Raw genomic sequence first — 13,035 nt, forward strand, 5'->3', positions numbered from 1 at the left:
CCCGGAGCTCAAAGACAACTTCGTAATTATAAGTGGTACAGCTTTTTTGAATAATGATACTCTTGCTGTATATTTTAAGGGATGTTATTCTTGCACCCTTGTAAAATTAATAGAAGGTCATAAAGATTGAAAACCTTCCTTAAATCAAACGTTACTATATTATTTATGTTTGCATTATACAGTTTTATGTTTGACCTTTTGCACAGAGTGGAGGAGATATGTCACGGTTCAAACAATGAACAGACTACTTACTGTGATAGGAAGGAGGATGAGTATATAAATTGCCGGTACATGCAATGAGCAGACAGCGCAGTAGAGGAAGAAGGACAAGTATATAGACAGAGCATTGTATACAAAGATCAGGCAGAGCAGGGAGATGGCAAGGCATGGCCATGTAGGTACCCCAGTGTATAATATGAATGGACACAATGGTAGGGAGTGTTGGGAGAACACAAAGTTTCAGTTTGGAGACTTCACATTGGATGCCACAAACGGGCACAACAGCTACAGCCTGGGCACTGTGCTGTGTGTTATCACAGGGGCCTCCCGGGGGTTTGGCAGGAGCCTGGCATGGGAACTGTGCCCCAGAGTGGCACCAGGCTCTTCTCTTCTGCTGGTGGCCCGCACAGAGCAGGCACTGCATGTGTTAACTGAGGAGTTAACATTCCAGTATCCAGAAATTGGGGTGAAGTGGGTGGCAGCAGATCTGGGCTCAGCAGACGGGGTGAGGAAGACAGTGCAAGCTGCAAAGGAGCTGAATGGACGGGGCACGGCACAAAGGATCCTCATTATCAATAATGCAGGTAAGGACACGTTTTCTCATAGAGCTGCCAATATTAATATATGAATTATTATTAAAAACACATTGCTGCTTATGGCTTGGTTAACATATGTCCGGACGCGGTTGACAGTGCAGGAGTCCGGTGCGGTTTTGTTCACCGGTTCAGGTGCGATTTAGGTGCAATTTTCTACTCGAAATCCCACTTGAACTGAGCTGAAAAACGCACATGGGCCAGTCTGCAGATATGTGAGCTGGCTCAACAGAGAAGGCTGCCGTTTCACATCATGCGTATTGGATGCGGTTCAAAACACATCCAATTCTCATGTGTGTGAACCGAGCCTAAAGGACAAATATTGCCATCATATTATATTCTGATGTTCATATTTGTCCATGTTTACAGAAATTTAGCATTTTTTTTTTCAGAAAAAGAGAAAGTTGCTTTTTTTGTGGAAGGCTTAAAAGTGTATCTAAAATCAAAAATGTCTTTAGTTTGGAACAGGAAGTATCAATCAATTGATCGTCCCAAAGGGGCACACACAGCAAAAATAAATACTTAAACTTTCGCTGCCTTTATATACTCTTTTAAAGCTTGTACTGTATGGCTACTCTGTAGATTAGACCCAGTCCAACCATAAACCCTGAATGGTCTTTCTGTAATCCAATATAACCTGTAGGTCCTCAACCCATACATTGCATCCAATGATATCAGTGTATAAAAAATACCCAACTGTAATGTACATGGGTTTTTGGTATGACAATTTAGGGTCACTCACTTAGATAGTAGCAAAAGTATGAGTCTTACCCATGCTCCTCAAAAGTCCAGACACAGGCAGGCAGCTTCCAAGCTTACTTATTGCTGAAAAGTACAAGGTAGCACAATTGTTACAGCAGCTCCAGTAATTCCTCGGTAATTCCCTGTAGGGAACGTTCAGTTAAAATACAATTTAAGAAAAGAAGGGTTAGAAGCAGGGCTGGTGCAAGAATTGTTGATACCCTAGGCGAAACCTAATTTTAAAGCCCCCCTCCCCCCTTGGCTGACTCCACACTTTTCCCTGCCCATGAAATTCTGCCTCACCAGCACCCATCAAATGCAGCCTCACCAGCGCCCATCAAATGCAGCCTCACCAGCACCCATCAAATTCAGCCTTACCAGCACCCATCAAATGTAGCCTCACCAGCACCCATCAAATGCAGCCTCACCAGCACCCATCAAATGCAGCCTCACCAGCGCCCTTCAATGCAGCCTACCAGTGCCATTCAATGAATGTTTGCTTGCTGCAGGAGTCGGGACACAGACACAGTCCTCCACCACTGCTGCGCCTCTGACACTATGTGTAAACGGATCGGCGGCTGCCTGCTGATGCTGAGACTTAGTTGCTTGCTGCAGAGAGAAGAGAGTATGAAAACCAGTGGCTGGGCGCCCTAGGCAGTAGGGCACCCTAGGCGGCCACCTAGTTTGCCTAGTGGTAGCACCGCCCCCGCTCTGCTCATGAGAGCTTACAATCTAAAAGGGAAGGAAAAGTGATACAAAAAGTCATAACTGTGTGGTGATGAGTGGACTGAGAAAGTAAAAGTTCAGGTGTTAGGTAGAGGTGGGATAGGCTTCCCTGAAGAGATGAGTTTTCAGGGATCGTCCAAAGGAACCTGGGAGGAGATGATGATGTTTTGGGAGTTTGAGTGAATATTTGTGGAAGGCTTTGTAAGTTGTTGTTAGTATTTTTACATTTATTCTTAGGGTGAGCAGAAACCAGTGGAGGAAATGACAGAGAGGGGTGGTGGATGCTGAGCAATGGTAAGGTGGGTGAGTTTGGCAGCAGCAATTATGATAGAATGAAGAGAAGATAGTCTATGTAGGGGTTGGCCAATGAGGAGGAGGTTGCTATAGTCATTTTGATGGGGTGTCATCAAGGGGAGAAATGATGGGTTTACTTCCTCTTTAAGTGAGGGAGATGTCTGGACAGTGGAGAACTCATAACAAATTGCATCTATCTTGCTTTTACAATGATTGGTAATGCCCTGGACAATAGCTGTATTAGCCCTTGTACACATGGTTGGACATTCAATCCATCGGACATTTTCCGATGGATTTTTGTCTGAAACTGGTGTTGTATACACACGGGTGGATAAAGTTGTTGGAAAATCCGCTAATTCGTAACCTGATGACGTTATTTAGTTACGACGGGACTACGTTCAAGCTAGTAGCCAATAGCTTTGGTCTAGGAATTTGATCTGAGCATGCGTGGCACTTTGTCCAATCGGAATGCTCTACAAACGATCGGACAAAGTCTGATCGGATCATGTTGTCGGAAAATTTTTATATCCAGCTCTCAAACTTTGTTGGTCGGACATTCCGACGGAAAAAGTCAGATGAAGCCCACACACGGTCGGATTATCCGACAACACGGTCCGATCGGACATTTTCCGCCGAAATGTCCAACCGTGTGTACAAGGGCTTAGAGGATGAAGACAGTGGGGTAATAGGTAGAGAGTTATTTGTAGAAAAGAGTTGAGGAGGACTGGATTAGAGGGTGTTAATGAGAGTGCTAAAATAGGTCTGTTTGGCAGAACATTATATTTTAGGAGGGCAGAAGTCTTTTAGGTTGGGTTCACACTAGTGCAAATTGGATGTGAGTTTTCCTGCATTCAATTCGCATGTCAGGGGACTGTGACCAGTTCTCAATGGAGCAAAGCAGAGCAGAGTGGTTTTCAGAAGAGTCTTCTGCATCTTCTGGTTCGTTTCAGGTCCAAATCCAGACAAAAATTTGAGCCCCTGAAACGGAGAACAGGGACGCACAGCAGTGTGAACCCAGCCTTAGGGGTTTAGTTCGACTCCACAATCGATCAAAGTACATTTACATCTTTTGACATCACAGTTTACCAGAGTTGTAGCTGTCAGGCATACTCACTACAATGATGTGACCAAAATGATACGGTGCTGGTGAGAGCATCCTCTCTAGCTGTAGAACACGGGACAATGTCTCTTCCCGCAGAGCAAATCGCCCATCTCAGCATGGTCACAGTCCAGCTGAATCATATCTCACTCTCAGACTTCCAAGGGATTTAATAGCCTAATAAAACCATAAGATATACAAGCAAGTTGTATGTGTACAAGAAAATATCAATGGATGCATGTCTAATGCTTTTCACCCTATGTCCCTTCATCCTTGGTTGCCTCAGTTGGTAATATCACAAACTTGGGAACCATACATTCCTCTTGGAGTTCAAGAATAAAATCTACTTCAACGGGACCCTGAGCGTGGCAAATCAGGCAGACGGCACTACAAGAAAAGTCAATGTCTTGTGTTCCCTCACAAGCGATTTATGATCTCACGCAATGTTGGTCACAGCTTTTTTGTGATTTTGTTTTCCTTCTTGACATTAGAAGGGAATTATTGGCACATCTACAATAAAGTTTTGGTACCCCTGTTAAGACTACAATTATTTTGACTGTGGTGGTTTTATGTACTTTACACATATTATGTTCCTTGCTGTATTCACTTCCTTCTTAAAAACCTTAACAAAAACTAAATTCTAAAAATCAGTGAAGAGTTATGGATGAGTTGCAAATCAAAGTGTAGTGCAATGTAAATGAAAGCATTAATGTGACACTCATGGCCAACGTCCATACTAAATTCAGAAGAAAAAAAGGGGAGAAATGTTAGACACGGAGTATAGAAATCATTCAAAAAATCATAGAATTTTATTACACAGCAAAAAAAAAAAAAAAAGCTCATACAACATGTATGCATCTTTGTATTTAAAAACAGTTATAAGGTGGTGCTTATGAGATTAGCTGTATATGTTCATACAACACTGGATGTTAATATGCTTTACAAGTTTCAATGCTGATTAAGAGGTCCTCATGTGTCAACACGTTTCTCCACAATCAGCTTCATCAGGACTTATAAAAACACTATCGCAATCATCTAAAGAGAGCCAACAGCATTTAAGCAATATATATGTACATATTAACACAGTGTATTAGTGCATCTACTGCATACTACAGCGCTCAAACACCAATCGTATAATTTCTTTGATATCAATTAGACATGTGCGATTCGTTTCGTACGAATCTCAAATTTGTACGAATTTCCCAAAATTCGTACGTTCGGGAGGATCCAAAATACGAATTGCCATGCGTCTGACTTTTATAAGAAATACGAACTTTTTTTTACAAATCCCCAGGAGAAAGTCAGCACAGCACAGGGATGGTGGGAGCCCCTCATCTAACCAAAATTCGTATTTCAGATAGGAAATTCTTCATCAGAATTTCGGATAAAAACCAAACTTCCATCAGCATCGACTGTCATATTGAGGTATATTTTTGCCTTTAAATTCATCGTAACGAACGTTCGTACAAGTTAACGAACCTAACGGCAATTTGTATTACGTACGAATTGAAACGGAATTTTGGACACGAGTGCGAATTAATTTTAAAACAAACCGTAACGGAACAGAGCGAAACAAATTTATTGACGGCGCCCATGTCTAATATCAATACTAAGTGACTGTCAGAAACCATGAAACAGACTGAGACAGAAGTACAATCAAATCACACTTGTTTATTAATAAAAATAAAAAGGTAAATAGAAAAAAGCGTAGTCAAGCATAGCCAGAGTCCTGTAGCCAGATCGGGTAGTCAGCCAGTCCAAAGTTTATTAACCAGATCGGGTAATCAGCCAGGCTGGAAGTCAGGGATCCAAGGAGAGCAACCACAAGCAGGATAAGAAGCCAGGTGGCATGTCAGCAAGCCAGTCTTGAAACAAACAGCAGGAGATGGTTCCCTGTGATGTGACGAACGCGAAGGCAAATGAAAAAGTGAGCAGGAAGATTTTAAATAGGCAGGTCAGACGAGCATCATCAGGAACAGCTGGTAACTGTGGAAACAGAAGAGAACTTGCAATTATCTGACAGCTGAGTGGCCAGCTCAGAGGAGGAAGGGCTAAGCCAGCCCTGACAGTGACTTACCTTGGGTGTTCCTATGTCCAATTTGGTTCCCTTTTATGCTCCAATGCCCACCCAATGGGGCTGTGTTGCATGTTGGTGTTTGAGCACTGAGGTATGTCATATGCAGTAGATGCAGTCTACTGATGTCCTGATGAAGTCCTGATATCCTGATAAAGCTAAGTTTGGCAAAACACATGAACACATGAACACATGAGGACCTCCTAATCAGCATTGAAACTTATAAAGCATATTAACAACCATCACTGTATGAACATTTACAGCTAATCTCATAAGACTGAGCACCACTTTATAATTGTTTTTAATTACAAAGACGCATACACATTGTATGAGCTTTCTTTTTTACTTTGTTGAGCAATAAAATTCTATGATTTTATATATGATTTCTATACTCCGTGTCTGGTCTATACAGTCTGAAATTTCTCCCATTTTTTTTCTCTTGTGAATTTATATAGTGCAATCTAAAAGTATGCAACAAAGTTCTGCAAATTGTTCTCCATGGTAATTTGGTGGATTTGCTATTTTTTTGTGCCTTTTTCCCTCTAGGGCTTCCTGTTCCCTCCTCAGGAAAAACATTAGAAGCCACCTGACACACCCAACCCAGAAGATCCATCTACTGAAACATCTTTGTGCAGTAGAGTGACCAGATGTCCTCCGTTTCTGGGGACAGTCCTTAATTTTAGAGGGCTGTCCTCAGGAAAATAATGTGTCTCAATTTGTCCCCAGTTAAAAGAAAATGTCCCTGATGTATTTCCACCTTTAATAATGGTGTCCCCAGCCCAGGCAGCTGCATGGTAATCCATCTTAGCATCTTTTCTGTGATTGGCCTGGAGAAGGGGAAGGGTGTGTCTGCTCATGGAGTTATTGATGATGTCACATGATGATATTACATAGTCTTCCCAGTTCCTCCCCTCTTGGCTCGTGTAGACTTCATTGAGGTAGGCAATGTGGACCATTTGCCACCTTGCCCTTGCTTGTGATGGTGACTTGCAGTGTGCACCTGGGTCTGAAATCTTGACCTAAAGCAAAGTAGGCTCAGGTAAACCTTAACCCTTTAAGCCACCCCCTACTGTTAGCTGAATTTGGCCATACCCAACACACTTGGCGTGGAGCACTACGCATGTGGATATTATCTCCACCCTTGCTCCGCCCCTGTCCCACCCTCAATAAAAGTCTCCACGATCTGTAGGCTGTCAATGGATTTTATTTTGATAATCTGATCATCCAGATATGAACAGTTTGAACAGATATGAAAGTTTGTGCTGAACACAGTTGGCTGTCATTTTTAGCAAACTTTAAAGAATGTTCTTGATCACAGGTCTGTGTCTTCTATTTGCGCAGGCTCTCTGGGTGATATTACCAAATCTTTTGTGGATTTCACGGACCCTCTAGAGGTGGACAGATATTTCTCCTTCAACGTGTCATCGGCGCTGTGTCTGACCTCCTCACTGCTGAAGGTTTTCCAGGGATGTGCAGGGCTGCAGCGGCTGGTGGTCAATATCTCATCTCTGGCTGCCCTGCAACCGTTCAAGTCCTGGACATTGTACTGCGCTGGAAAGGCGGCTCGGGATATGATGTTCAAGGTGCTGGCTGAGGAGCAGAAGGATGTCTGTGTACTGAACTACGCACCAGGTAACTACTCACTTTTTGTAAAATTCAATGTGCTAAACATTTACCGCAAAATAAAATAAAGATCAACAGAGATCATCTACAAGGCTAATCCTTTATCAGTGTAAATGCTGAAGCATTGCCACACAGTAATAATGTGAAGGTCCCTTATTGATACAGGAAAAAAGCACCATATGGTATGTACTGTATATCTTCCTATGAATGCATAGCTCTAAAGTAGGGGTCTCCAAACTTTCTAAACAAAGGAACAGTTTACTGTCCTTCAGACTTTAGGGGGGCCAGACTGTGGCTGGTAGGAGTAGGAAATGCACAGCCATCAGTGGGAGTAAGCAATACCCCATAATTGGTTTTATAGGGAGGAATAGTGCTTTTTTTTATAATCAAAATTTTTTTTTATTAACAAGGAAGAAAAAAAAGTGCTTTATAGCGTTGGAAGGCATAGATGTCAACCATCAACACTTGCACTGAAAATGGAATATAGGACTAGGTACAAAGCATCAAGTCATATGTAAAGCATATCCAAAACTTATTTTTTTTGAAAACACAAAAACAGTAAAAAAGAAAAACAGAGCAAAACAAAATAAGACAAAACAGCTCGAGTTTATTGTGGAACGTTTAGTCAGAAGTCTCCTTTGTCTACTCTTGGATGCGCAATGGAGAAATTCCCAAACTCAGGCTATAACCATGATAACTCTAATGCCGCATACACACGGTCGGACTTTTCGACAACAAGCTCACATCCAACATTTTTCCGTCGGAAAATCCGACCGTGTGTATGTGGCTTAAGTGGTCTTATAATTGTAATAACCTATCCATCACTAATTGTGGTGGGGCAAGACTTGGGTTATCAAGCCAACTTTGCCAAATAAGGTTAAATTTAATCTAAGTAGAAGAGAATTAACATAGGCGATCCACTGTGCCCTAGAAGGAACAGTGGGCGCCAACCAAAATCGGGCGATCAGCCTTCTAGCTAGTTATAATAACCTGGAAACCATAATATAAATACCTTTTGGATACATTTCAGCATCAATTGCTCCCAATAAGCACACCAGAGGATCAAGAGGTATAGGTAATTGGGCTAGATCAGAAATAACCTGCACAATCTCTGCCCAATATCGAGCAAGTTTTGGGCAGCACCATATCATGTATATAAAGTCTCCCCTGACCATCGAGCACTTTGGGCATAAGGGGGGAGTCCCTTTGGCCCAAATGGTACAGCTTATCAGAGGTGTGATAGGCTCTGTGTAAGATAAATAGTTGGGAAAGTTTGTGCAGCTAACACCGATACAGCAGGGAACGCCTCTAGGGCCATATCCCACTGATCCCCATCTATGGCTCCAATATCAGAGACCCAATGAGCCCTACTTTTTAACAATGTGTGATCCTGAATAGAGGACAGCAAGACAGAGTAGGCCCTCTATATCAGACCCTTGGGAGTGGTAGCATACAGGATTTCCCGCATTAGCGAGGATCTGTATACAACTAAGGAGTGTGTTCATGCTTGCGTCTGGATTGCGTGTTGAAGTTGAATATATTGATAGAATTATTTTTGTCAAAGTGGGATTGAATAGAGTGATTAATTGAGCTATAGGGTCTAAATTTGCCTAAATTCCCCATCCAGCCAGTTGTTGGAGTTGAGATGCCAGGAAATACCATTTGGAATGTGAGGCTGCTAATCCACCTCTGTCCTTACCATATTGCAAAGTACATAAGCTAATTCGGGCCTGTTTCCCCTTCCATATAAGAACTCTAAATTGGGAGTCAATGCGTTTGAACCCTTGATTAGATATCCACACAGTGGAGTTATGAAAGATATACAGGAGCTGTGGGGCCCAGATCATCTTTATCAGATTCACTCAACCCACCACCGACAGAGGCAATTTATACCAACCCTGGCACTTAATTCTTAATCCAAAAGAGGGGTTAAAATAAATCTTAGATCAGACGTCATTAAATGGTGGCCCATGGTCTGGGCACGGCCCACGGGATGCTTCTGCCCGGACCGCAGTGTGGTATGAGTTATTGGTTTGCTGGGACCGCAGATTTCCCAGCAACTAATGACGTTGCATGTGTGCGCCCCGCCTTCTCACAACAGCTCTCGCTCTCTTCCGGCCAGGTGAGACATCACGCTTGCGCCCTGCCTCCCTGCTGCTCCCGGCTCCCTGCACCCTGGCTCTCATGCGAGGTATATATACAATGTTCTAAGATGCCCCTCCAGAGCAGATGTGGGCTTCTTCAATTTCTGCATGTCCTGTCTCACCAGAGAGATTTCCAACTTCATGCCCTTCACCTCCCCAGTAAGATCAGTAACAGATGCATTACAGGTAGTGATTTTGGAAGCATGGAGCTGTGTGTACTGTGTACTCACATTTGAGGAGACAGGAGGCTCAGCCAGCAGTAAGGGGATGAAATCCATGTCCTCCAATTCCCCATCCAACTCAATCCCTCTAGGATCCAGTGATAGAGGTGGTGGAGGGTCCTTTACAGCTTTGGAGAAGAGTCTCTGTGCAGCCTCCTTTGCCGAATGGGGTAGGAGGGAGCCATCTTGACCGGGAGTATCGGACGGATAACGGAGTCCCTGTCCTCTTTTAGACATCTTGGTGCTGGCAATAAAGGCTGCCAAGGCTTGTGGAGGCACAGCGGCTACTCACGGTGTGTGCCCCAGATCAGTACGAGGCAGGATGACGGTGCGGTAAGCAGGATCCTACAGGATTCTCAGCATAGCACACAGAAGCACTTCCTACTATATGCCTTGCTTGGCCACACCACTCTGCCACATTGTTTGTATCAGTGGGAGGAGTAGTGCCCTATTCTTGGTATCAGTGGCAGGAATAATACCCCATTGTTGGTGTCATTGGAGTTAATGGTGCCCTATCATTGGTATCAGTGGGAGGAATAGTGCCCAAAGGGCCAGATAAAGGCAAGCAAAGGGCCATATCCAGCCACAGTTTGGAAACCACTCTAAAGCACAGCTAAGAAAAATGAATAGTGAGATGGATTCTGGGTTGATTAATGGCCAACCTTTGATCTTGGGTTGTTACGGTCCCATATCTTGTGGGTTTGTCATCACATAAGTGCGTCTGGACCACACAACAGTGTCAAAGGAAAAGAGGAAGGAAGGACAATGACATCTTCTGAATAGCCAGGAGACCTTGAGAAAAAAATGTATGTGTGTATATTTTTGAGGGTTTCTGGATATTTTTTTGTTTTTAAAGAGACCAGACATGGGGAAATGTGTATGTAATGAAGAGATATACTGAATATGTTTTTTTTATACACATTTTAGAAAGAAATCAGGTTTATGCCCCACTTAATGTTCTTCCTATTCACTCATACAGGGCCCATGAATAACGCCATGCAGGACCAGGTGCAGAGTCACACAGCGGATTCTGAGGTCCGTCATCATTTCACAGAAATGAAGAAAAGCGGAGAACTTCTTGACTGTCACGTCTCTGCAAAGAAAATGATAGACATTCTTAAGAAAAACACCTTCAAATCTGGCCAGCACGTGGATTTTTTTGATTACGTTTAGTCATTTGTGTAGCGCATCCCCCGTAAGAGCCGCTGGTGAATAGGGATCCCCCACCCTGCACACCGAATTTCCACAGGCACACTTTGGACAGGAAACAGTCCAGCAAATTTGTTTTTGTGTTTTATTTAAGGGTTAATAAATTTGGATGGGGATGGGATGATTATAGGATGCCCACTTGAGTGGAACAAAGTTCTTCAGGGACACTTCAACTATATACACAGTCTATGTACACTCCTTTCCTTCCTCCTGCAAAATCTTGCTTGCAGATCCACTGTGGTGTCACCCTAAGAAAAGTCTTAAGCAAAGGCCGGTTCCCGACCAGCCGCCGCAGTTATACTGCGGCAGGATGGCTCCCCTGGGTGAGCCGTCGTAGCTGTACATGAGCTCTTTAAGATGCCCACAGCGTGTCCCCGGAGTCGATGCGAGTGCCTGGTGGGTGTGATGACCGACAGGCACCCGCGATCGCTCGTGACAGAGCGAGAACTGGGATCTGTGTGTGTAAGACATTTTAAACACCCCTATGTGAAATCCTAAACAAATATTTTGCCACTGGGAAAACAGAAGTAATAGGTCCAGAATAGGCTTGTGAGATGTCACAGAAATGTACCACTCTTGAGGTCCTAGTTCCAGTTTACAAATAGGCTAATACTGGCCGTTAGCACTGGATGATGCCTCAGCCATGCCAATTACGCTCTCTGCCCACTCTTTCTCCTGATTGTAATGGAACCTAGCAATACATGAAATCAGAACCAAATTATTCACAAAATGGCCCCTATGCCAAGGTTCAAAATTTGTCCTGAGCTACTAGCCAGGCCTCAAGGGTTACTATTGTTGTATGTTGGGCAAATGTCAGTTGGCAGTTAGATGCTTCCATTTTTTTACAGAAATTCTGGTCAGATGATCCATTCAGGTAATGAAGGTCAACATTAGCTCGACCTTGTGACATATATGACCTATGGCATGTATGATAAAGTAGTGCCATCTAGAGATCAAATTGGGAAATGTTTCACCTATAGAAAATGAATGTAAAGGAAGAAGTGAGAAAGGATACTACTATGTGGGACTGTCTACCTTAACTTTCCAAATAAAAGCAAGCCACATGAGCTGATAGGGGGACTCCATAATGACATAACAATAAGGAGGGTCTGTGCCAGAAGAAACTTCACCTGAGGATGGTGCTATCACTTCCTGCTTGTAGAGTAGAGCCTGGGTGTCCTGATTGCCTACAGAGATCATGAGTGAAGCCACTATAATCTGAACTATGAAACTTTAGTGTATTCTTATTGTACACAGACCATTGTTAATGCTCATTCACCACGAAGTTTAGGTAGTGTGTGCATGTGTTTTTATGTATATCTGTTAGTCTTGTATTGTATTTCTAGAATTGTAAATAGTGTGTATGTAAAGCATTTTGTTTAAAAGGCACATTATTACACTACAGAGGTTGTATTGCTTCCTTGCTTTTACTGCAAAGAACCTTAAAAGATGCAAAACAAAACAATTGGGGGCTCACCCAGGATTTGCACTAAAGTTCAATTGAAGTAGACCTGTTTTCTGCAGAGTTTTCTATTGCTTGTGATAAAAAAAATGCTGCCTAATGCTACCTAAGCTGCCTATTTGGCTTACTCACGCATCAACACTGTGACCATTGGCTCTGCAGGCCCAGAGTCCATAGGCCTAACATCCATGGTAAAAAAAAAGCAGCAACCACTGCAGGGTGAACATAATGAAACATACAGTATACAGCATATCCTGGAGGTCATTGCCTCTGGGTGAAACAATAGTTCTATCTTCAACCCAACATCCTCATGGTCAGCAAACTGTAATGAAAATCCCTTTAAAGTGCAACAGTATAACAGTAAAAGGAACAGACATGTATCTAAAAGGAGTCTAATGATAGAAATCCAGATCAGGGACCTGAATCATCCTCCCATCAAGTCCCAAATGTTAACCGACCATTCTTAATCTTTCTGGCTTGCTTTCTTATTCAGAACTTTGTCTTTGAATATGAGCCTCCCCAGTCTCCAGCCAGCCCTGACATTCAAAAACATCTACTAGAAAGCAGGGGAGTCTTGATTTCTACATGGTTTGGGAATGCATAGCTATTCCCACACTTCCTTATTGCACC

At 43.0% G+C, this 13,035-nt stretch overlaps 1 protein-coding gene across 1 annotated transcript; it reads left to right on the forward strand.

The window, feature by feature from the left end:
- Positions 1-320: 320 nt before the first annotated feature.
- Positions 321-12,345, forward strand: LOC143975598 (sepiapterin reductase-like). Its single transcript, XM_077478075.1, has 3 exons — positions 321-803; positions 7,088-7,378; positions 10,714-12,345. The coding sequence occupies exons 1-3, from the start codon at positions 377-379 to the stop codon at positions 10,905-10,907; spliced, it is 912 nt and encodes a 303-aa protein (XP_077334201.1). The 5' UTR covers positions 321-376; the 3' UTR covers positions 10,908-12,345.
- Positions 12,346-13,035: the final 690 nt, after the last annotated feature.

The sequence above is a fragment of the Lithobates pipiens genome, unplaced genomic scaffold, assembly GCF_037356315.1.
Source record: "Lithobates pipiens isolate NorthernLeopardFrog02 unplaced genomic scaffold, aLitPip1_a1.2 Scaffold_13, whole genome shotgun sequence".
In the NCBI taxonomy this organism is placed as follows: Eukaryota; Metazoa; Chordata; class Amphibia; order Anura; family Ranidae; genus Lithobates; species Lithobates pipiens.